We start from the raw sequence: 23,021 nt of genomic DNA, 5'->3' as shown, positions 1-23,021 counted from the left end.
CTGTACTTAGGTGGGTGGGCCAACCACCTTACTTAACCCAGGAAAGGAATATAGAAATGATATGTGTTTAATAAATAACATGTATTTGTTAACTGCAGTGTTGAAACCCTTGCAGGAGTGAAGCAGATATAGTTCTAATGTTCTAACTGATAGTATAAATGATCTACTTCTCACCTCAAAATTCCTCACAAAAGCTACTCAACTCTTAGAAAAAAAATCAAAGCCGAAGGTAGGAATTTCTAACAAGAAAACTCCACAGACAGACCAGTGAACTCCATGAAAATATAACACAGTGACATTCTCTTACCAAGCCCAATTTCATCCAGCTGAAGACCATAGAGAAACCCATTCTTATTAAAGAAAGCCTGAAGGCTCTTCTCCTTGGCTTGGCCTATGGTATCACAGTCCAGAACATTCACTTGGATAGTTTGACAGGCATCTCCACTCTCATTTTCTGGGATTTTTTCAAAGATAATGTTCACTGTCTGAGGAAAGAAACATGTTATTCTGACTTACAGGGAACACCTGGCGTGAGAAACCTACAAACTCCTGACAGATTTTCACCACCTGAGAGATTTTTAGCATATTTTTTATTACATTTATTTCAAATAAAGATTATTTGAAGGAATTACATAATTAAGCATTTAGAATTCATCACGTTCAAAAAATCAAAAATATATATAGCTATACATTTCCAAAACTGAATTTTGTGTTCTCCTTTTGTGCAAAAGTATTTCAGGGAATTACCTAAATGAGACAGGAGATGAGGAAAATTACACTGTATGTTGTAAAAAAAGCAGATCTTTTACATGAAATGAATGCCTTAACAGCAAATCTGCAAGCGACAAGAGATCTGATAAGGCTGCTGAGTAAGTCACCATGGTAAGCATGATTGATTTTGAGTGGATAGGAAGCAGTGTTAAAATGCATATTTACACCACAAGATTATGCTGAGTGCTTTATATCACACAAAAAAATACACCTCCCCTGGAGATGTCAGTGGCTGTCTGCATACAGCCATGTCTCTGGAGGCAGCACAGACAGGGCAGCTGCAGAAGCAGTGGAAGGAGAAAGTATGTTGCAGCAGGCATAATCCAAAGTGGTCCAGAAACACAGAAAAGTGTGTTGTATTCTATTAGTTATCACTTCAGGCCGAACACTCACACAACCTGCCCAGTTACAGCACCTCTGCCCTTTAGCTCACAGCTGCTCTTAGCTGGGACATAACTCATCTGCTGGGCTGCACACTGGCTGAATATGGGCTAGAGGGAGGTGCCAGTGAGACTGGATGACCATCTCCAGGGAATATTTCTGATCAGGTCAGACAGATTAACTGCTAGAAGGCAGGGAAAAAAGGATGACCACAGAATTGCTCGTACCAAGCAATAACAGCAATAATTTCCAGTACCACACCCTACTTGCAACAAAATCACTGTTCAGCTCCACAGATACAGATGTTCTGCTGGAGATGTCTTGGGACAGAATTAAAACCAGTGTTCTAGGTGCTGGCACTTGACTGCAAGTGGCATAGGAAAATAAACGTACTCAAACCACTCTGGCTGTTGGATATCTCTGGTATAATACATATCTTTTGGCTGAAATGAGAGGACCGCAGGTGTGACTCAGTGAAGGAGTGATCATTCAAACAGGAAGCAAGTACAACTTTTTTCTTCTCTGCTGTCATGTGAAGGAAAGGACTCCTGAACAGGTTGTAGCAGGGACAACTTTTCTCTCTTCTTAGAAATGTGGATAGCTATTAATAGTTGTCAAGTGGTATTTCCTGCTTATTACCCAGCAAGAGTGGAAATTACAACACTGGTGATGAAAAAAAGTAGTCCAGTGTGACATAAATTAACTTTACTATTTCTACAGAAGCAAAAGAATATTAAAAACAAGGCTGCAAAACTATGAAGATCAGGATTTAAGAAAGACTAGGATGTAAATGAAGTACGAGAGAATAACTTAATCAAGACACCAAGATGTTTAATTGTGAGGAAAATGAGCCCACAGAAAGGACAGACGGAATGGACGAGGAGGATATGTGGGAATGGTGTCTGCAGAAGGAGAAGCAGACTGGACACCATGCCTCAGGTTGGGATTTCATGCGGAAAATTAGTAAAAAATATATTGGCACGGGAATGAGGGAGTCATGCTTGGTTAGGCCCACAGACCAACAGAACAGACAGCAGTCCTGCCCTTTACTTTGATTGCCCTGAGGTCATGGTCTTGTAGGATAAAAATATGGACAGGGACTAACTGTATTTTGTCCTTGGATAACTGATTTTAATCAGTCTTTGCCTCTTCTAGTCATCGAACTGATCTTTCTGGAGTAGCTCCTGGCACTTTAACTGGTGTTTATTTGGCTCTACATCCTTGGAAGCATTCCTTTCTTTAGTTGATCCTTTCCTCCTAACATTATTCCTACACTGCAATATTCATGTTCTTGCTTCTCCTTCATTTTCTTTTCCTTTCAGTCTGTCAAGAGAAACTGTCTATTTATCTGCTGCATTTCCTTTCCAGCACATGCTCTTGCACAGGTTGCACACGAATGCGTCGCCTCCTCAGTTATTAGCATGCCAGAGTCCTCCCATCCCCACTCAACTCATTGTAGGATGACAGGACTGTAAAAAGAGAGTAGTGATCCTTTGTGTAGGTGGAATACAAGTCATTTATGGACTCCTTAAGTGAAAGTATCCACACAGTGCGAGGATAATAAGAACACTTTACAACTCAAAGGAGTGGTGAGATGGGAAGGAATATTTAAACGCATAAAAGTCTCTAAAACACGAGAGCCAGACAGTTTTGCTGATATGATTTCCTGCAGAAGTTAATCTTAAGCGATGAAGCAATTGATGGGGAGCTAGGAAAGCCAATTATTATTAAGTCGTAGCTGAAGTTTTCATAAATCAGATTCAACCTGTCTGACAGCACAATCCCTGGCTTTAGAAAGCATTAATCAGAAGTTGACAGCCACAATCACTGCATTTAGACACAGAGTGTAGAACTAGAAAAAGATTCAGAAATTACTGTAAAATAATGATCAGCTCTGAAGGTCAGAAAATATATGAGAAATCACAGGATACACGGAAATCACAAAAAAATGTCATCAGGCCCCTTTGTAAGCTCTCTCACTTTGCAAGGGAAACAAAAATATGAAAGAGTCGGGAGAAAATTGCAGGACATGTGGTTCAACCTAGTAATATCTAGAGATGAGACTTCGTGCACTAGAAACTAGTGACAAAGTCACAGTGCACTTCGGAAAAGCTTTAACCTGGGTTGCAAGAATTGTTAAAGGCTACTTAAGGTGAAGGTGGCAAGCACTGGCATCTACTTGTATAGGAACTAGCTTGGAACCTAGGTACAAGACAGGAACAAATTTGTAAAAAATATTTTCCCTCATGCAGTGACAGAAATGACATCTGAAGACAGTGCTTACAGATGGCTTTTCAGATGTGCAGTTTTCTTGAAAATTAATTTCACACAATGAATTACTTAATAAAGCTATTAATAAGTACAACAGATAATAAGTGAGATGTGGTTTAATAATGAAATGTGATAGTATCATGTTTTCTTAGAAATAAAGAACAATAATCTGGGATATTCAAGGCCTCTCATCTCACCCTGTTCTCTATTCAGCTATGTATCTGAACAAAGCATATTTCCATTTATCAGACAGACTGACAAAAACCAAGAAAAATTTTTGATGGGTAAAAGTTAGACTATTTATGTAAAGAGTCAGCACTGTGATGTACAGCACAACAAAACTGCCTTAGAACTACTCCCCTGTCTCCCAGACTGTGACATACAGTAAACAGGGAAAATCAGATTGATCGCGTGATCCTTCTGCAGCAGTGAGAACTGTTACCCATGAAGAGGTTATAGAACATTTAACCAACTGGCACAGAAAATGTTACAGGAGTCAGATTTAGACTAGATGGGAAGGGTTGTGCTGATGATGTGCTACAGTATATGTCATTCAATCTGTATCTAGTTCAGAAGACTCTCCTGTAGCAAACATCTGCATTGCTCACTTCCTAGTGAGGGCTGTTTTGTCTTTTTCTGCTGAAAATCACCATATGTCACATGCTTTTAATAGCTTCCTTATCTCTCATGTAGTGTGACTAATAATACCACAACCATGGTGCCTTATTAGGAAATTGCTTTACTCCCTTACAGCCCTCTCACTTCTTTTAACACCCTTCTTTTAACTCATAAAGCAGTTGAACACTTTAAACAACCATCCACCATGTGGCTTTGCTTTGCTTTTAATAAAAGTCTGTTGGCCGATTAGGTGAATTAGGTAATTTCTTCCCACCTGAATATGCAAACTCATTTCAGTAAAGAATGTAACACCCCAAATGCCTTTTTAAAAATAAGCAGTGACTATTCAAAAGAATGCCAGAGCACCAAGTCTACCACATGAAGAAAACTCCCCTGGTTTTCCACAGGAGATAGACCACCGAGAACTTGTCCCATGCCAGGCTGGCATTGTGCAGCTTTTCTATTCAAAATGAAACACTTCAGTGAAATGCTAACACTCAGCTGTGCAGTGTGCTTCTTCATCAGTCATTGAGCAAATTATCTGCCGAGGGATGCAGCTGCTTGCCTCAGCACGCTTACTTCCTCAGCTGAGAAAAGGCTCCATGACACATCCAAGTCTCTTTCAAGGCAGTTTTATTTCTCAGTACTTAAATATAAGCACAGCGTGAAACTGCACAGCTCCTCAGCTCTCACTGGACCAGTGCTTTTAGAAGCAACTTCTCTTCAATTCCTGCACTTGAGTATATACTTCAGCAGCTCATCTCTGTTCAGTATATCACCCTTTTCAGCAGAGAGGGGTTTGGGTGGTCCCAAGGTCTGTGGCCTCTTTAAAAAAGGCATGGGGCCCTGCCAAGGAACAACTCCAATACAATTCAAAATCAACATATTTCTTAATTCTCATTTTTTTCTACCTACAAATGGCCTGAATGTAAAAAAAAAAAAATTTCGCCTGTTGTTCCTGCTTTCTCTATGCCTAGTTCTTTCTCCTTCTCCTGCTCAAAGGGTTTATCTGAATAGTGGTGTGTTTAGGAGAAGACCTGTAAAGCTCCCCCTGACTCTTAGGAGCCTATCTGTATCCTGGGTTTATTGGTTTGGAACTGAACTCCCAATCCTGAAAGGAGAGATTCTCATGCAGAGCACCTACACCCTTGTTTGTGCCCTGTCACTGATTTGAGAATTAAACTCCCTACCAGATGTGTCCCTGCATCTTCAAGTGCCTACATAACTTAAAGCATCTGAACACTAAGTGTCTGCAGATGTGCTTCAGCATCTATCACCCTCTTTTTGGCTGTAATGTTATGCTTTGCTCTGGAGAGGTAGATTTTAACATACTGCTATTGTAGGGCTGGGGAAAGGGGCAAAGGAAAATACCAACAAAATACTGCAAGACTCAGAATGTAACTGCACTGAGCAAACATGCAAATGCATTTAAAAACTTAGATCAGAATTCATTCCACTTAGAAAACAGAACCTGCAATCCTTTAGGCAGAAATTTCTTCCACAGTAAGGAGAAAATACTTGGTTCCCTATCTCGTATGTTCACAGGTCCTGCATGTCATTGCAGGGTATGTGAAGTGGTGCCAGTGAGAGAAGAAAAGCTGACTACTTCCCCTTTAGCCTCCTGATAAATTCTATTCTTGTAGAGAAAATGTGCACAAAGCTGGCCTGCTTCCCCAGCCCAGAATGCCACAATGTTCCACCTAAGTCTCTTTCACAGCACAGTTCTAGCTTCCAGCATAAATCTTAGACAAAGCGGCACACAAAGCTGTTCCCTGTCCAGACTGAACTACAGACCTGAGACTTCACCTCTGCAATTCTACTGCAGGATCCGCTCTTCTTTTCTGACAGCTTTAAAGGGAACATTCAACCACTTCTCAGCTAAGTCCAATAAACTGCTGCACCTTAACAGGGAAAGCTGACTTATTAACCCTATAACAGTATCATTATCTTCTATCTAAAAGCAGGAATATGAAGTACAGAGGCAGCAAACAATGTCTGAGAAAAGCTATGTGCTCTCTCTCTTCCTCATCCATCTGCAGACAGCCTTCCCCACTGATTGCAAGTCCTTCAGACCACTTCCCCTCTCTCCTTTTCACTGCAGGCTGACCTCAAGACCCTATCAGTGACTGCAGGAGTAGAAGTAGCACTAGGGAAAGTACTTATAGCTGTTCAGAGTCATCTGTCCCTCCAAGGGGATATCAATTTGAATTTCTGCTATAAATAAGAAAAGTCAATCAGTTCCACAGGACCAGATGTTCTTGTACAATCTACTAGTAACAGGCATAATGAGCTTGCTTGAAAATTGTTGCTCTGAATCACTACTGGGCTTTGTAGCCTATGGCTCCATATAGCAATGTATTGAAACTTACTCTTGATCTCAAATGCACCACACAAACAAGATCTTGTACTAAATTATGCATTTAATTTATAGTCATGCACTGCTTTTCCAATTGTACACTGTGATAACTTAGCTTGAAGTACCTTCAAATGAAACTTCTAACAACAGCTTTGTTATAAGAAGATTTGACTATAACTTTATCAGTTTGAGAGCTTTCAGCAGAATACGACAATTCAGAAAGGATTCACAGAAAGGCTGACATTTCAATGAGTTTCCCATGTGACCCAGTGAGCTAAGTCCAATAGATTCCTGACCAACTAAGCTTTCCAGGGTCATGTAGTCTCCTCCAGTATATAGCATCTCAGGACCTACAGGCTCTTGCTGCAAAACAGAAGATGCGCAAGCTCTTCTGCAAAATAGAAGCTCCAGCCCTACCTGAGACTCGGGATAGGGGCTCTGAAAAGGACTGTGTTCTTCTCCAAAGCCACTTGCAGTGTCCCTGCCATGGCTGTTGCTGCCCTGGCAGTTTTTGCTCCCAAGGTCTGAAGCTCACTGTTCAGTTAGACTTCTCATACTCCTAGTTATTCCTGGTAACTCCAACAGGAAACCAAGGAGTTAAGAAAAAAGGAAGCTACAGAAATGACTGTAAATGCACATTTTTAAGGTCTCAGACCAAAAATCACCTAGAAATTCTGGAAGAAAAAAAGTGCTCTGGTTATTCTGAAAACCTTTTTCTGACCTCCTACTTATAGAGTCACAGTTTTTACATGCTCCGAAGTGCAATAATCCTGCCGTCCCTTCTCAACTCAGTGTCAGAATGACAAGTCAGAAGTAAGGGAACTCCAGCTTTCAAAGAAATCTGGGTGTAACTGTAAAATAGGAAGCACTTCTTAGTTGCTTTGAGAAAGGCAAAAAATCTATGGCAAAGTTCAGATACTAAGCTAGAGTTCCCAGATACCTTGTTTTTAACCAAGCAACAAAGTAAAATCCACCACACTGTAACCTTGCTAATTTGAAGCTAATTTTGAGCTAATAACATGCAAACCCACAGCAAATTATTGCTGCCTGGAGACTAGCCACAAGTAAACACAACAGGAAAATAAAACTCCTGTATTCCATTCTTTCATTCATTGGTAAAGTGTAATTTAGTTTAAATTCCAAGCATGTTTATATTACGTTTATTACTTTTGTAGTACACTTTACAATAAGTAGGATTTTTTGATACCCTGAGACTTCATTAAACCTAATCTTTGGCAACTAATGCATGCCACGAAGGAAGGAGTGAGTGCCATTTGTGAAATGTATATCAGTGAAATAATGACTAGTTAAACTCTACTGTGTTTTGAAACCTTGCCAGCAATAATAATTTTATTATCTGGGTACTTAACCATGACTTCAGTGTCTGAAACCCTTAGTTTAGCTTCCTAGAAATAGAGAAAACATTATAGTTGCTGTGTTTGGAGGGAATATGAGCTGGCAAACGTACCACTGTTTTGAATTCAGACACTTGCCACAGCAGCCAGTCTTCGTTAAGCGTGTACAGGGCTTTGCAAGTTATTGCATCAACAGGTCCTTTGTTTATCCTCTGATTAAGGGTTGTCACCAGCAAATAGAAAGGTTCACCAATTGTCTCCTAGGACACGAAACAAACACAAGAGACATGTTTATTTTTGCAATCATTAAATGAGCATGAATAACTAGAAAAAATCAAGTGTAACAAATGATGTTATTTCCTTTTAACTAACTCGTTATCTTGCAATTAGAAAAGAAAATCCCTCTGAGCAGATTTATCTAGTTATTTGTTTAACCTCCATCCTTTGCTTTTCAGTGTGAAAGTCTCATGCAAATAGCAAGAGACAGCTGGAGTGTGTGGAAAGATAGCTCACAGCCCCTTGCTGTGCACAAGCACACTACAGACAAGCTGCTCCTACTCCACCTGGCAGACACTTCTTAGTTCCACCAACGAGTGGGTGGGGGATGAGACATGCACGTGTTCACATGCATATTTCAGCTATTTCTTCCATTTTCAGTCTTGTGAGAAAAACAAGCTAACAGCAAGTTTCCTTTTAAATTGGTGTCTCCCTTTGTTGTCCCTGAAAAAAGTCTTGAGAGATCAGCAAAGAGGGAATGAAACCAGACCTTTCTTCTCCTGCCTAAACCACAGGGTTCAGGAAAGCATCTGAGAAAGGAAGGATGAATCTTTGTTTCCACATGACACCACTCCTGCAGCCTGGCTAAGGCGCCTCACTAGCACAGCTCTGTAAAGAAGACTGGTGTATTGAGAACATATCTCTGACAGTTCCTTGGCTCACTCCTGGGGTTTCAGGAAACTGGTGTGAGCTGCTGAGCCTCAAACGATTCTGATGCTGTATTAATGCAAGGACTGATGAGAGTGATATCAACAGTGCAGTACTATCACATTGGTAGGAGAGACAGAAAGCAGAACTAAGCACTGAAACCATGAACAAAGTGCTACCAAGTAGGCTAAAATAAACAAACAGTAAAATGAAACAAAATGCTTATTTTATTTCCCTTTGAAGTAATTTACTTCTTGAAATCTGCAATACTGTTTGAAGGTTGCAAAGTTTGGAAAGAAGTTTAGTTTTCCAAAAAAATGAAATTCCTTCAATCTCCATTGCGTCGTAGCTCCAACAGCTTACACAGAAAGGTACAGCTGCATTTCAACAGGCAGGTAATAATTTTTTTTTATATGAACACAATACATTTCACAGGGCTGAAATAATGTTAGAAATGGATATGCTAGAATTACAAAATTATCCAAATCTTGGCCAAACAAATTACATGATCAACAATTGGAGATGCACTCTTTTCCTGCATCCCAATGATGACAGCCAGCTAAGTCACCTAATATTGCTAAATGTTAGATTGAATGCTTTAAACTGATCCCTCTAACAGTTCCTATGGAAGAAATCAATTAAAGAAATTCTTTGCGTGTCTTATGTAGTGAAAAGCTGTACACATACCCGGAGAAACCCCGAAAGGCAGACAGACATCCAGTTTGTCAGCAATTTTTCTACCACAGATTCGGTTCGTCTGAGCAGGAGCTTAGGCTGCACATTGCTTGATTGCTCCATCAAATCCCTTGTCAACACTTCCAAAATATGGGTCAGATAAACTAGCTTAGTTTGTAGTGCAATAGTCAAGAAGGATGCAAACAAGCACCTGTTTAAAAAAAAAAAGGAAAAAACAGAATACTGTAATTTTGGAATTTCTCTTCCCAGTCATCTTTAATAAATGAAACCTACTTTAGTGCAGTTCATATCCTAAGTTTTCCCTCCTCAGGCACAGAAACTGTCCACTGTTCTCTACAAAACTATAAAAAATGCAAGTCCATCTGCTCTTGTGATTATTTTTTAAACACAGAATTTGTTTCTCTAAATTTAATTCTGCAGAACAACACCTGCTTCAGTGACAGAACATTTCTAAACTGTAGAACTGTTGATCTAACTGCAGGAAGTGTTTACAGTTTTGAAATGAGTTTTCCTGCTCCTTTGCCTCTTTATTTACATGTACAAACATTCCAATTTCTCTTTAATAGCTTGTTTTAATGGCAATGTCTTTTCTTCCTCAGTGTGTGCAGATGGAGAAGGGAAAGTGCTCTGGAGTACTGCAAGTTTGTTTTGCAAGAAGTAGAAATTACATTTGTGTGCTACAATCCATGTTGGTTTTTTCCTGCTAATTCTTTGTCTTGAAGATGATAAGCATAATCATACTATACCTGTCTTTCACAGAGAAATTTTTCTGCTTTTCAAGGGTGTGAATGAGAGTAACAAGAAAGTTCTTGTTACAAATTAAAGCATGCAACATGTTGAAGCTTTCATCCTTGCTCGTTTGGTCTCTGCTCTGGAATAATTAAACAAAAATAAGCAAACTGTAGTTTGGCTATGATGGATTCTTAATGGTCATAAAAATGGTAAGAAACGTATGGGATAAGATCCTGGCCTTATTCAAATCAGTGAAAATTTTGCATTTGTTTCATGGGTCTCAGGATTTTACCGAAGACGCGTTTGTGTACAACACAGAGTACACACATGCAGAGCATACATTTTCTGCCACATACACAAAGTAATGCCAATAGTTACATCTCTACTCATTTCCCATGACTAGACTCTGTTTATTTTATTTAAATAAGTCATAATATACATTGGGTAACAGCATCTTACATTTAAAATTCTTTTGACACATAAAACCATGTAACATTCCTCATGGAGGAAAGGGAACATACTGAAAATGCAAGCTGATGTGTTCTAGGACAACATTGAGATAAGGGTTAAAAAAAGTTATTAATTAAGGCACATCACACTACATCAACTTACCTGTGGCATTTCTTCACTGAAGATGGATGCAAAGCCTCCTGACTAAAATATAAGGGGATATTTATCATTCTTAAGTATACCAAAAGTTTCTAACACATGTACGTTAAACACACCAAGTATGTTCCTGATGACACACTACTTGAAATAAAACAATGGAAATGTTGGCTTCTAAAGCAAGTACAGTATAAAATCCCTATACATTAACTTCTGCAAAGGTGCTGCCAAAGTTCACTGAAAAGTGAACTCTCAAAGATAACCTGGTGTTGACTTCAGCATTCCTGTGTGTGATACATGATGCTGCTGTGCACAGCAGTCAACTAATGCTCCACACGAAGAGCTGTTTATTACCCTCATCCACCAACGTGCTGGTGTGCAGAGGGTGCTGCAGGCTGCATCCTTCTTGGATGGCAATGATAGCCTTTGGTATACAGGGTTTCCGTAACAGAGTGACACTTGAGCTCATCTGCCTCCATTCATTTCAAGGCACTTTATGAATGTTCACTAATGAACTCTCCAGGAGATCCATGCTGTCAGTCTCCAGAGAGGCACAGGTGCCACCACACATCCAGTCCTAGCAAAAACTCTCACACAAAGAGGAGCTCCCAGTTCTCAAATACCTTGTCAATGCCTCTTGTCTGACTCTTACAGCCTATAAGGTTCCAACAATGCTGCACATTCCCAAAGCAGCACCCTTGAGCACCAAATTTACACTAGTAACAATTACTGTCACCTGCTTTGTCTGTGATGCTGGCAGCCCTTAGTTTCGTTATAGAATCACAGAATGGTTTGGGTTAGAAGAGACCTTAATGATCTTCTAGTTCCAACATCCCTCCACACCCCAAACATGGGCAGGGACACCTCCCACTGGACCAGGTTGCTTAAATCCCCATCCAACCTGCCCTTGAACACTTCAAGGGATGGGGCATCTACAACTGCTCTGGGCATCCTGTTCCACTGTCTCATCACAACAAAATTTCTTCTTTATGTCTCATTTAAATTTATTCTCTTTCAGTTTAAAACCATTTCCCTTTGTCCTGTCACTACAGGCACTGGTAAAAAGTCTATCTCCATCTTTCTTTTAAGCCACTTTTATATTGAAAGGCTGCAATGAGGTCTCCCCAGAGCCTTCCTTTCTAAAGGCTGAACAACCCCAACTTGCTTAGACTTTCTTCAGAGGAGAGGTATCCCAACCTTCTGACCATTTTCATGACCCTCCTCTGGGCTGTCTCTAATAGGTTCATGCCTTCCTTGTGCTGGGGACCCCAGAGCTGGATGAAGTACTCCAGCTGGGGTCTCACAAGTGCAGAGAGGAAGAATCACCTCCCTCAACCTCCTGGCCCCGCTGCTTTTGATGCAGCCCAGGGTACAATTGACTTTCTGTGCTGTGAGCACACACTGCCATCTCACAACTGATTTTTCATCTACAAAACCGATTTTTTTATCCACATAACTGATTTTTCATCCTTTGTTCTCTTCTCCCCTGCCATATTTTTCTTCCTCATCCTCCAGTGGCTATTCCCATTTTCCCAGAACTTATTCAGCAACCCTAACACCACATACCAATAAAACGCACACACATACGTACACAGAGTGAAAGAACTGGAACCACCTTAAATGTTAAAAATGCTTGTATATAGGGAACAGGCATGGTAGCATTAAACCAAACAATGTGTGAAATCGAGGAAAAACAGAAATAGTAATACAAATTTAACAAGTAAAGCAAAAATCAGGCTGAACATCAAGAACATTTTAGGAATAGATATAATCTCCATTTAACACCTACAAACGTCAAGCCAAAAATCCAAAAGCTATCAAGCCAGATTAAATATAGAAAATTGAAGCAGTGAGAAGCAAGAGTCAAGATGAAGATGGGGTCCATCACTCTTAATTTTGGGTATATGACTCCACCTTTAAGCCACTTGTCCCATCCTGAGAGAGATGACTCAAGACACGTGCCATGAATCACTTTCTTGAGCTGCCCATCTCTGCACTGACTACAGAAGATGCTCAGTGAACAGCTTTGATTTCCATGTTTAAACATCTTAGATTAGATGAGACAAAGCCCACTGAACACACTAGAAGGCAGAAACACCACAATATGGACATCATTCAAACACATGAGGTTAGTGAGGGAAGTGGTGATTTGTCACTTTGACCGTTCTGTCAACCCTTCTGACACTCAGTTGCAACCTTCAGCCCATCAGCTTTCTGTTCATCTGTAATATTTATTCAGTGGAACACTGCTTTCCTACTACATTCATATAGCACAAGGCGTGTTTGGACACTCCTGCAATGTAAACACTAAGTACTTAGCAGAAAAAATTGGTACACAACGCATTAAATAACTCGTCTGACACTGCATGTTTGTAGAGAGCTAATAGTGGCAAGTTTACCTTCACAGTATCAGTATTTCAAACTGAGACAAAATCTAATTGGAGTAATTTCCAGGATGTGCACTGGCATGACACTCACCAAGGCTAAACAGGAGCACTTTTCATTCTGACTTTACAGAATACAGCAGACTGGCAGACTCTGTGCCTTTTTTTCATAACTTTTTATTTTGCATTTCCACTCAGACAGCTTCTACAGGTTATTACTGTTTTGACAGGGAACTATCACAGGAAAAGATAAATTCTTTAAAATTAAAATGCTATTTTAATGCTAATATGCCTGGCAACAAAACAAACAGAAATGAAAAGGACACAGCAAGTAAGGTTGCCTTGGTCCACTTTCTTCAAACCACCTAGTGACCCTATAAATATCAGACTGGGGGCATCGCAGCAGTACCAGAAGGGATATTCCCAGTGTCCTTTGGTGTGAGAACTGGACTCAAAGTGTACAAAGATCAGGCATATGTAATTGCTAAATATTATTCTTCTACCTTAGTATCTGATATTTGGTGTTGTACAAAGAAAAGGTCTTGATTCTGCATTTTCACATATGTTTAACTTCATCACAGTGAGCTTTTACTGGGATCACAAACAGCAATAAAGCAAAGCAGTGTGCAGACAGGACTGAAGCACTGGGCCAGAGCAGTGATGAGTAACACATGAAGACTAGTAGATAATTCACATACATACCAGCTATGCCCTAAACTAACCAAGGGTTTCTACTCACTGGTGTCAGTTATACAGAAAAATACCACCAGCTGAGATCACAGCTTCTGCCAATCGGGTAAATGCTGGTATTATCTGGTATACACACTTGTTAACACTATATAATTTTGAAAGCTGTGACAAAGGCACTTACCAGTATCATAATGTGCCACATATGCAAATGAAAATAGTAAGAGAATTAAAACATTCAAGAGAAGGCCTCTGATGGCAGTGGCACACACTGCTCCAATGAACTACAAAAATATCCACCTCTAAACAAGACAACACTTAAGTACTTATGTAATTTCTAAGCATTTGACCTGTAACCCTTTGAATCAACATCTTACCATTTCTGTCAGCAGCTTGGTGTAGAAAGTCAGCACGATCTTAGAGCCACTTCTTCATCCCACAAGTCTAATTAGGAAGTGTCACGATGTTAGCTAGCATGTTAGCTGGCCTGACTGTTACTCTAATTAGCTATAGAATGGGAAGTGAAAGCATGGGAACAAAAAAAGCAATGGATAAATTATAGCTTAGTTAGGATGGCCTGAAAGGCAAGCAGTGAGGCTGGACACAAAGAAATGGATACACACACAACCCTTGAAAATTCAAGAAGGGTGCTTTATCTACAGCATAAAGGCTTGGTTAAATACAGAGATGTACAGCCTTAAGTGTTCTCCGCTAATTCTTGATTTAAGAAAAGTTTCTTGTGAAAACAATGTGCTATTGCTGTGTAGTGTTGTCTTTTAGTTATTTGATCCTAACCTTCCTACTTTTGTAATATTAGGTTGGGCTGACAACTGAAAGACTTGTAAATATTTACCTCTGGAAAGAAAGTTCTAAGAGCAAAGTGTTTGTAGTCAAGGAAGGGAACGGTTCCAAAACTATCCACCACATCTAATTCATCCATCTGCAGTTCAGCGAATCCTGAAAAAGCAGCCCCCCTCCCCACCCAGAGAGTTAGTTTAGCTGACACAAAATCATCTTCACAATTATAACTTGGTCCTTATAAAATAGTTTTCAGGGAAGAGAGGTAGTTTTTATAGCTGAAGATCTTATGAGCAGGAAAGTAGCAATCCATTTTTTCCCGCACTTTTGTTGAAGGAAATACCACATGCAATCCTATTAGCTCAGTGCTATCTGCTACTGCAGTGCACACAACATTAAAGAGGAACTCTGATACAACACAAAAATATTCTAACAGCTATAAAATGAAAACGTGAGCTTCTTGACAGTTTCAGCTCAGAAATTATGCTGTACTTAAGCTCTGTAAAGCTCTTTAGACCTACCCTCGCGGATTTCCTTGCGGATCTCATATTCCAGCAGTTCAAGTTGCTGACTCTGTTTACGAGTTAACTCTTTGGATTTGTATCTAGTAACTATGAATGCCGCTAAAAAGGAAGAAAACAAGATTCTGAGTGCAAAAACTGCAGAACATAAAACCTCTATACGAGATATATTTTATCATTATTTTAAGAAACAGAGAGATTAATGTACACTCACACTCTCCAGGAGGATCAGTGTTTTACTGTTGCCAATGTGCTAGTACCCAGGAGCCCTAGTTATCTGGATCTATACCACAATGTTTAATAAAAATCACTCCTTTTAACAAGGTCTTAGATTTGCCAATCCAGCTTCATTTGGAAGTACAGCACACCCTGCTATATAAAGCCTGCACAGTGAGACACAGAATCTAACAACCACTTCTACTAATAGCAACCTACTTAAAGTTGCACAGATTAAACAGGAGTTGTTTTCAACAAGAAACCCAGTTCCAAATTCTTAACTTCTCTAAAGTTTATTTTGAGAGAATAAAGGCATGAGATATGGATCCTTCTTAAAATGAGCTTTAAAAAAAATAAACCATATCAAGCAAAAGAATAAACCCCTACACTTATGAAATAAATGGAAATTTATCAAATACGTAACTAGGTAAAAACATTCAGGAAAAAAAAGAGTGCCAAAAAGAAGGGGGATAACTATCTACATCCCTTGATTTAGTAATGACCCACAAACTGATGAATGATTCAAATAAGTCTAAGCAGAAACACCACAAACACAGCCTGAGCAAAAGCAGCTTGTTAAGGAACATGTGCCCCAGGGACGGGAGGATACCCTAGCTCAGACAGCTGGAAGGTACCAAGTTGTGACACAAGGATGTCAGTCCCGTGTCGTGCTTCATGAAATGATAGTGAGTAATCACAGCAGAACAGACAGAATTAGTCTTATAACATGCTTGTAATGTACTGCAGCCTGACAAGATGGACCACCAGAACACAGTTAACTTTGTCCACTCTTATTGTGAATAGGCAAAACCAGCAGACTGTTTGTGACAGTTTCAGACACATGTGAGCATGTATATGTGTTTGTGTCATGATTATACTCTTCAGCAAATCGAAAACTGAAAATACGTAATTGTACTTACCTATAATGACACCCACCACAATAGGGAGCAAAATAAGAACATACAAATATACGTGTGATGATGTTGGTTTGACTTCATGCTCAAAATTTCCTAATTTGACCTGAAGAAAAGTAATGAATGTGTTAATAGAGGACAGGTATTATACCAGAGCTTAAAATGACATTTAATATGTTTTTTTTTTAAATAAAAAAGTATTTAAGGCACATGAAGGACCATGGTAGATTATTAGGAGGACAGCAGCAATTCAGGAAAACATATGTGAACCAACCCAAGCTTAAATTTTAGTGTACTTGATATCTAATCTGGGTAACAGAGCAGTGATGATAAAAATGTGGAGGTCCTTATGCAGCACCAAATTTTTGCCATTGCCCTTGCTGCAAATCAGTGGCAAGATCTGGCCTCCAGCTGGCCGAGAGGCTCACACACTTCAGAATGGCATTTTGAAGCAAGGAAGGCATGTGTTAATAGTTGAAAATATTCCTTTGCACTCACAGTGTTCCTCTGCTGAGCAGAAAAGATAAGACTCATGTTAAGAATGAGGGAAGTAAAATTTTTCATAGACACCTGGCCCACAGACCTCTTCCCTATTTCTTTGCGGAAGTTTCAACGTCTTTATGTAGGAGAAATAAAAAATGCAACATAAAATACATGTACAACATCCCCCAGCAGCCAGTGGGCTTGGCAAAGGCAGGACAGGCATTAATTCTTAGGAACACATGAAAGTACTGAAGTCTGCCAGATGCCAAACTGAGGCATTCACCACTGATAATTATGGCAGAAGAAATTTCACAAAGGAGAATCTCAAAGAGGACTGTGAAAGCACATAAATAAAGGGTAGCTAAGACTATAAACAGATGAGAAGTAAAAATATGCTTTGACACATAAAAAGAATACCACCAAGTGCCAGGGCCAGAAATGAGCTTGAGATAATTGAAAAGGAGGGTTGGGTTGAAATTATTTTGGGTCACAGCAGTGAAGGCAGAGATCTGGTGATTGCAATCTCTGGCTTGTCACAGGAGGTGAGCAGCCAGGGCAGCTGCAGACTGCCAACTGGATAGTCACATTGCAGCTACACAGACACAAGTAAGCAAAAAAAAACCCCACTGGGTTGGAAGGACACAGCCTTCATATTTCTGGGGGTACAAAGAACAGAAGACAAAGCAGATCTATTTCCTTCATCAAATGTTACTTTTCCTTCTTATGTCTCTATGTTTTCACAGTTCCTATACAAAGTTGTTTTGGTCTGAGCCTTCCTAGGATCTCATTTGCCTTTTCCAAGGCTGAAATGCATTGGTGGGTAAATACATTGAGTATCCTGTGACTAATACACCTGCCTTTCTCCACTTGTCATATCCAAACAAAGGATTCCTGAAGCAGAAATTTATGTTCCTTATCCCTGTTTATTGAAAACGGAAACAAAGCATTCATTTAATTTTCTGCTCATATTTAAATTACCTTTAATCTTCAGATAACTTTCCTATCCAGTGGCCCCATTTCTTTCCTTATCTCTTATCTTGCTTATGAATCACAGACTAAATAAGGTACACCTGAATTAATCTAATTCCTATTCCTAAATTCATTCATTTTTCCACATGACATTATAAAACCTACTCTGGACTGGTAATGCCTCTGAGCATTATGTCATCAGCAAATGTTGTTAGTGCATGCCTTATTTTTGTGTTCAAGTCACTAGTGATATTAAAGAATATCTGTATAAACATCAACATTGCCCAGAGTCAGCTCTCCACACACAGCATCCGTTTTTTCTAACCCCTAGTGTCTTCATAATCACCACATTAAGTAGTTTACTCAATGACTTCCAGGTATGTGTGATCTATTGCTTTTTTGTTATTGAGGAAATCACTCATCTTACGAAATAAAGATATCTAGCATAATCTGCTTTTATTAAAAAGAAGTTGACAATTATCCTATTTTCCATTTACCTCCAGGTTTTTCATGAGTCCCTCATTCAAAAGACATTACAAAGTTTTACATAGAGCTAGGATTAAATCAACCTCCATCTGCCTAGTTTGCCTAGATTTGAGGGTTTTTTGTTATTTAAAATACTGGGTTTATATTTGCTGCTCTCCAGACATACAATATGTCCTGACTGCAGTTTTATTTAAAATCTTTCCTACTAAGCCTACAATATCATGTGTCAGTTTTCCCTCAGTGCTATGATGGGGAATGATCCTGTTCCTGCTGTCTTGAGCTCCTTGATCTATGTGAATCTTGTTTCTGTCAGAAGAATGGCATTTTCTTCTCTGACACCTCCATCCAGACTGATCATTCTGTCTTTGAGCCCACACTCAATATCCTCTTTCTTCCAGAAAACTAAGGCAAGGGATACATTTATCCCTTGAACCAGACTTAGATTTTACACCCATCTTATCCTTTCGAAGTGGCCCTACTTCTTCTATGATGATCTATTTATAAGATTTTAAAAACCATGTGGTGATGTACTACTTTTAAATTTTCCTTGATGCTGGAAAAAAGAATTTTTAAGGTACCAGAAACGAAATGTTACATGATAACTATTGCATTTGATTTGCCTTAGCGAGATGGTGACCTTTCTCTGACAGTTACTCCTATGAAGCTTGCAGGATGAGCATGTGATATTGCAAGGCAACATTAATATTTAAATGCAACACCAAATTCAGAAAGGTTTTTCCATGCCATAACTGGCTCAGACGGCAGGATCCACAGATGGGGGATCAGTTAACAGTGATGCAAAATCAAGAATAGCTTTGTTAATCTTTACTATGAGCCATATGCCTTGAAGTCAATAGAGTTATTTCAGTTTTATACCACCATACACTGTAATAAGAGTCTGGCATAATTTTTCTCCCTCGTAAGTGGTGATGATTGCATTCTAAAAAATTCATATCTTCATCTTATTCATGGAGCAAATATCTTAAGCCGCCATTTAGCTTTGACATCCATGCTAATGTTCTTATATTTTGGCCTGGCTTTGTGCCATATGCTCAAAGCATTTTAGCTTTCCCAGGGCACATTGGATTTCACCCCCTTTTTCATCCAGAAATGCCTTCTCTTCTGTCTCAGAGGTGATCCCTGAGACAGATCCTTGCCTGTTCAAGTAGGAAAAAGTGACTGGGAGGACACAATCCTTTTCCTCATGCAGAAGGAGACTGCATACAGATCATAGATGAGGGGTTCCCCCGGAGACAGTGGTGCTGTTTCAATGATGTCTGTGAGGCAGATAGAGGTGTGACAAGCTACCAGTCTCCTGGAGCTCAGCTGCAGTGAGCTCAGTTTGGACTGCAAAACCAAAGTGACACTAGCCCAGTAACCAGATAGAAAATGAACTCAGTACTGTCAGTTGTGTCTAAGCTAGGCAGGCATGCTTAGATATGAGGAAGAAAACTAGTACCAAGTACCAAGAGAGCAGAAAATGCACCCAGTTCCTCCCTCTGTGAAGAACATTCACGCTGAGAGCATTAATGATACATTTTACTACACTTGTATGAACATTCAAACAACTGCTGAATTGCAACAAAAGGGAATTCTACTTACAAAAACTTTCACTGTGGAAAAGTCAATCTTGTCTGTTCCTTCCCTTTTGAATTTGCACAGTATGGTGCTACGGTCTGGCTTTTTGGTAATATTTTGGACACTGAACCATATCTTTTTGGTCTGTGCACCCATCATATATGAGAGATAAACTTCTACCTCAGTTTTAGAAATATTCAAGTTATCATTTTCTTTCTAGAGGGAAAAAATGGAAGACAATAAACAGTCACTAAATACAGTAAAAAAAAATTTATTCCCAAACACTATTTTAAATAAGGAATTGTAGTCTATTAATTTCAAACTTACATATATTTTTAATTCCAGATCAGGATCCAGTTCAGTGTGCAGCTGGTAGTTAATGAACACTGGGTCAGGGTGATAGTGTAATTTCACACATGGTATAAAGGTAGTTTCCACTTTTAACATCATATCGACAACTTTACCCTCTGTTGCATGGCTCAAGCTTGGCGTTAAGTAATGATATTCAGATGCATTTCCAGGGCACCTAGAGACCTAGAAATGCAATAGCAAGGCTGTAACAGTCATTAAGTGCTCAACAGTGGGTACAATTACAAACAGAGACACTCAAACTCATTTTAATGTCTTCCTGACTTCACACAGATACCTGCTAAACCCCTTCTCTGCGATCAGGGATGCACACAGAGCACCTGGGAAAATCGCTATGTTGAGCCTGCCTCTACCTTTAAGCACATTTATCACACACTCTGCACGCTGCTGTAAGGCTGATTGCACACTGCTAAGGTAACTATTTCCTGCAGTGAGACAGGAATAGTGACAGTGATTTCTCCTTCCTTCCCCTCAATGCAGGTGACAAGAGGAAAGTAAGACAAGCTTTCCAGCACTCCTGGGCATCGGCTCTTTCCAACTCAACTCCTGAGAGAGTAGGGTTGCTACAGCCATTGTACCATTGGGTCATTGTTTACTCCACTGTGTGATGCTGCTATGTTCTGGTCTCTGTGCTGCAAGGGTCAACAAAGTGCCTACCTCCTCACAGCTTTGGACAAAGGGTTTCATCCCAACATCAGCTCCAGCCTGCTGCCCCTTGATGAGGCAGTGACACCATTAGGGTTCTCAGCACAGAGACAGCAGGAAGCATACCAGCCCCTCCTCCAACAGACCCATGCATGGAGACTGGGGAGACTCTAAAAGGACAGATTTGGAACAAGTCTCTAGGCCACAGAAAAAAGGCTCAGGGAATTATACAGGCAAGTAGCTTATGTGTATCCATGATTCCATACTAAGAATCTGTGCAACTGTAATCCTATAAGTGGTCATATTTATTTCAGTAGGGTGACTGACATGTGTCTGGCAAGTGTTTGGAAATTACTGAGATCTCCTCAAACCTAATTCATCAAGAGACTTCTATTTGGTATTATAAAGGAGATTCAGACTTACTGTGAGGTTTGATCTCTGGTCATCTGAAATAATCACACTGTCCACCACATTAAAATTTCTACCAGTTGTAGTAATTCTGCGACCACCACTGTAAAATAAAAAAAAAAGGATGGAGGAAGGGAGATTAATATTATCAGTTTTCCCACAGACAAGTCCTGCATAAAGGCTTCAGCTGTGAATTAACTACTGATGTGCATTTTGCTTTGGTAGCAGACAATATACTAAAGTTAAACAGCAGGATAAGATAATTGAACTATACAGTGTACTGTGCAACTGTAGTTGACCATAAATACTTCTGCTGCCGCGAAGCCAAATGACTTGATTGCATACACATGTATACTCCTTTTCAGGGACTCTCCACCTTGTTTTCTATTCATGCAGCCGAGTAACTAGATGTAGAAAGAGCTTTGTGGTATTTCATGGCCCCAGCACAGCCCTGCCTGTGCTTAACTCCTGCCTTCTCCAGGACAAACCGATCATGCCAGGCACCTCACAGGAAACATTCTCGGCAGCGTTCGGACCATCTGTCTCCGCACACACAATGGTGCTTGTGTCTGAGGGCTCTGGCTCACAATCTCTGCTGAACACAGTTGGAGTGGTTTAAGGTATTATTAATTTCCAGCTGCCTGAGCTGCCTCTCACCTGGAGATGGGGGCATGCATCCTAGCTGCTCAGCTGCTGCAGCTGCCAGCCCAACTCATTACCTCAAATCCACACTTGCCAGTGCTTGATGACAAGATATCAGATTAAGAACGTGAAAGTGGTTAAAAACTGTGCAGGCAGAGGGACAGGGGGAAAGCTGTGCCTAAGAATATCTTAAAAAACACCCTGTAACAGTCTTTCACCAGAACTGTGAGTCTCCCACAGAACACGGCAGAGGCTTGAAAAGGGCTCTTTTGGCTCCAGGGAACCCCATCATAAATCACGTCCGCATGTATCACTGCAGTGGTGATTATTTTCACTTCATTTCCAATCCACTGATATTTTTCACTGTTTCACAGGAGAAGGGCATATTAGTATCAGGAAATCAAAGTTAATCAGTTAGAATTTACGCATGCTGCCTAGATTTTGGATTTGGCTTTGGTATGAATAGACTCTTTTTGAATTCTATCAAGGAGACATGGGGTGGGCAGGAAGAAGTTTACCGAATACTGCAAACACAGAATCCATCTTGCAGCTATCATGACCCTATCTGTTAAACAGGCATGAATTCATCCTCCACAACAGGTTACAGCAGTCATCCAAATTTGCACCAGCTGCAGTCTGGCTGAGGAAGAAGGCTCATATTGGCTCAGTGAGACTACATTTTAATAAATTAAAAGTATAGAAAGACAAATTTACCTGATCCAGGAGGTATTTGGTGTGATTCTAGAACATGATGGCAGTGAAACATAATGCAGGGTCATTGGTGGTGAACATTTTTTCCCATTAGCCTGTATACATATACTTTTGGCCTCTTTTCGTGTTGGTGGGAGAGCAAATGTCATTTGTATATCATTTAGCACATTTCTAACTTTAATGCTGAAGGAGAAAAAAACAGAGAAACATTGAAATATGGATGCCACTCATTGGCGAAGCCTATAACCTACAGCAAATGATAAGGAGAAAAGAGAACTGAATCTCTCTGAGCTGCTAGATGGAGGTGGAAAGACAGAACAGGGAGTTGAAATGACAAAGTAAGGCATCTTTTGAATGAAGTTGCTATGTGACACAATAATCATGGAAAACAGCACAGATGTTGGATATACTTCTCTGTGCTACCAGCATGGTCCATGAGCTAGTCAATAATCTGCATCTTCCTTTTCTTTCTTTTTCTTTCTCTCTTCCCTCCCTCCTTT

General features: G+C 39.9%; 1 protein-coding gene across 1 annotated transcript in view; it reads right to left on the bottom strand.

Moving 5' to 3' along the window:
* The window catches only part of PLXNC1 (plexin C1), a gene marked incomplete at its 5' end in the record, with an annotated part of 66,265 nt that overhangs the window by 12,884 nt on the left and 30,360 nt on the right, over positions 1–23,021 (bottom strand). The window contains 13 exons of the mRNA XM_009083884.1: positions 308–481; positions 7,862–8,012; positions 9,364–9,562; positions 10,119–10,243; positions 10,717–10,758; positions 14,635–14,738; positions 15,101–15,202; positions 15,500–15,514; positions 16,249–16,336; positions 19,771–19,962; positions 20,074–20,280; positions 21,184–21,271; positions 22,525–22,704. Of these exons, the coding sequence (XP_009082132.1) occupies positions 308–481; positions 7,862–8,012; positions 9,364–9,562; positions 10,119–10,243; positions 10,717–10,758; positions 14,635–14,738; positions 15,101–15,202; positions 15,500–15,514; positions 16,249–16,336; positions 19,771–19,962; positions 20,074–20,280; positions 21,184–21,271; positions 22,525–22,704 (1,667 nt within the window). The remainder of the gene's footprint in view (positions 1–307; positions 482–7,861; positions 8,013–9,363; positions 9,563–10,118; positions 10,244–10,716; positions 10,759–14,634; positions 14,739–15,100; positions 15,203–15,499; positions 15,515–16,248; positions 16,337–19,770; positions 19,963–20,073; positions 20,281–21,183; positions 21,272–22,524; positions 22,705–23,021) is intronic.

The sequence above is a fragment of the Acanthisitta chloris genome, unplaced genomic scaffold (genome assembly GCF_000695815.1).
Source record: "Acanthisitta chloris isolate BGI_N310 unplaced genomic scaffold, ASM69581v1 scaffold7531, whole genome shotgun sequence".
Classification (NCBI taxonomy): Eukaryota; Metazoa; Chordata; class Aves; order Passeriformes; family Acanthisittidae; genus Acanthisitta; species Acanthisitta chloris.
The sequence above is the reverse complement of the archived record's forward strand: the minus strand, read 5'-3'. Positions and strand labels throughout refer to the sequence as shown.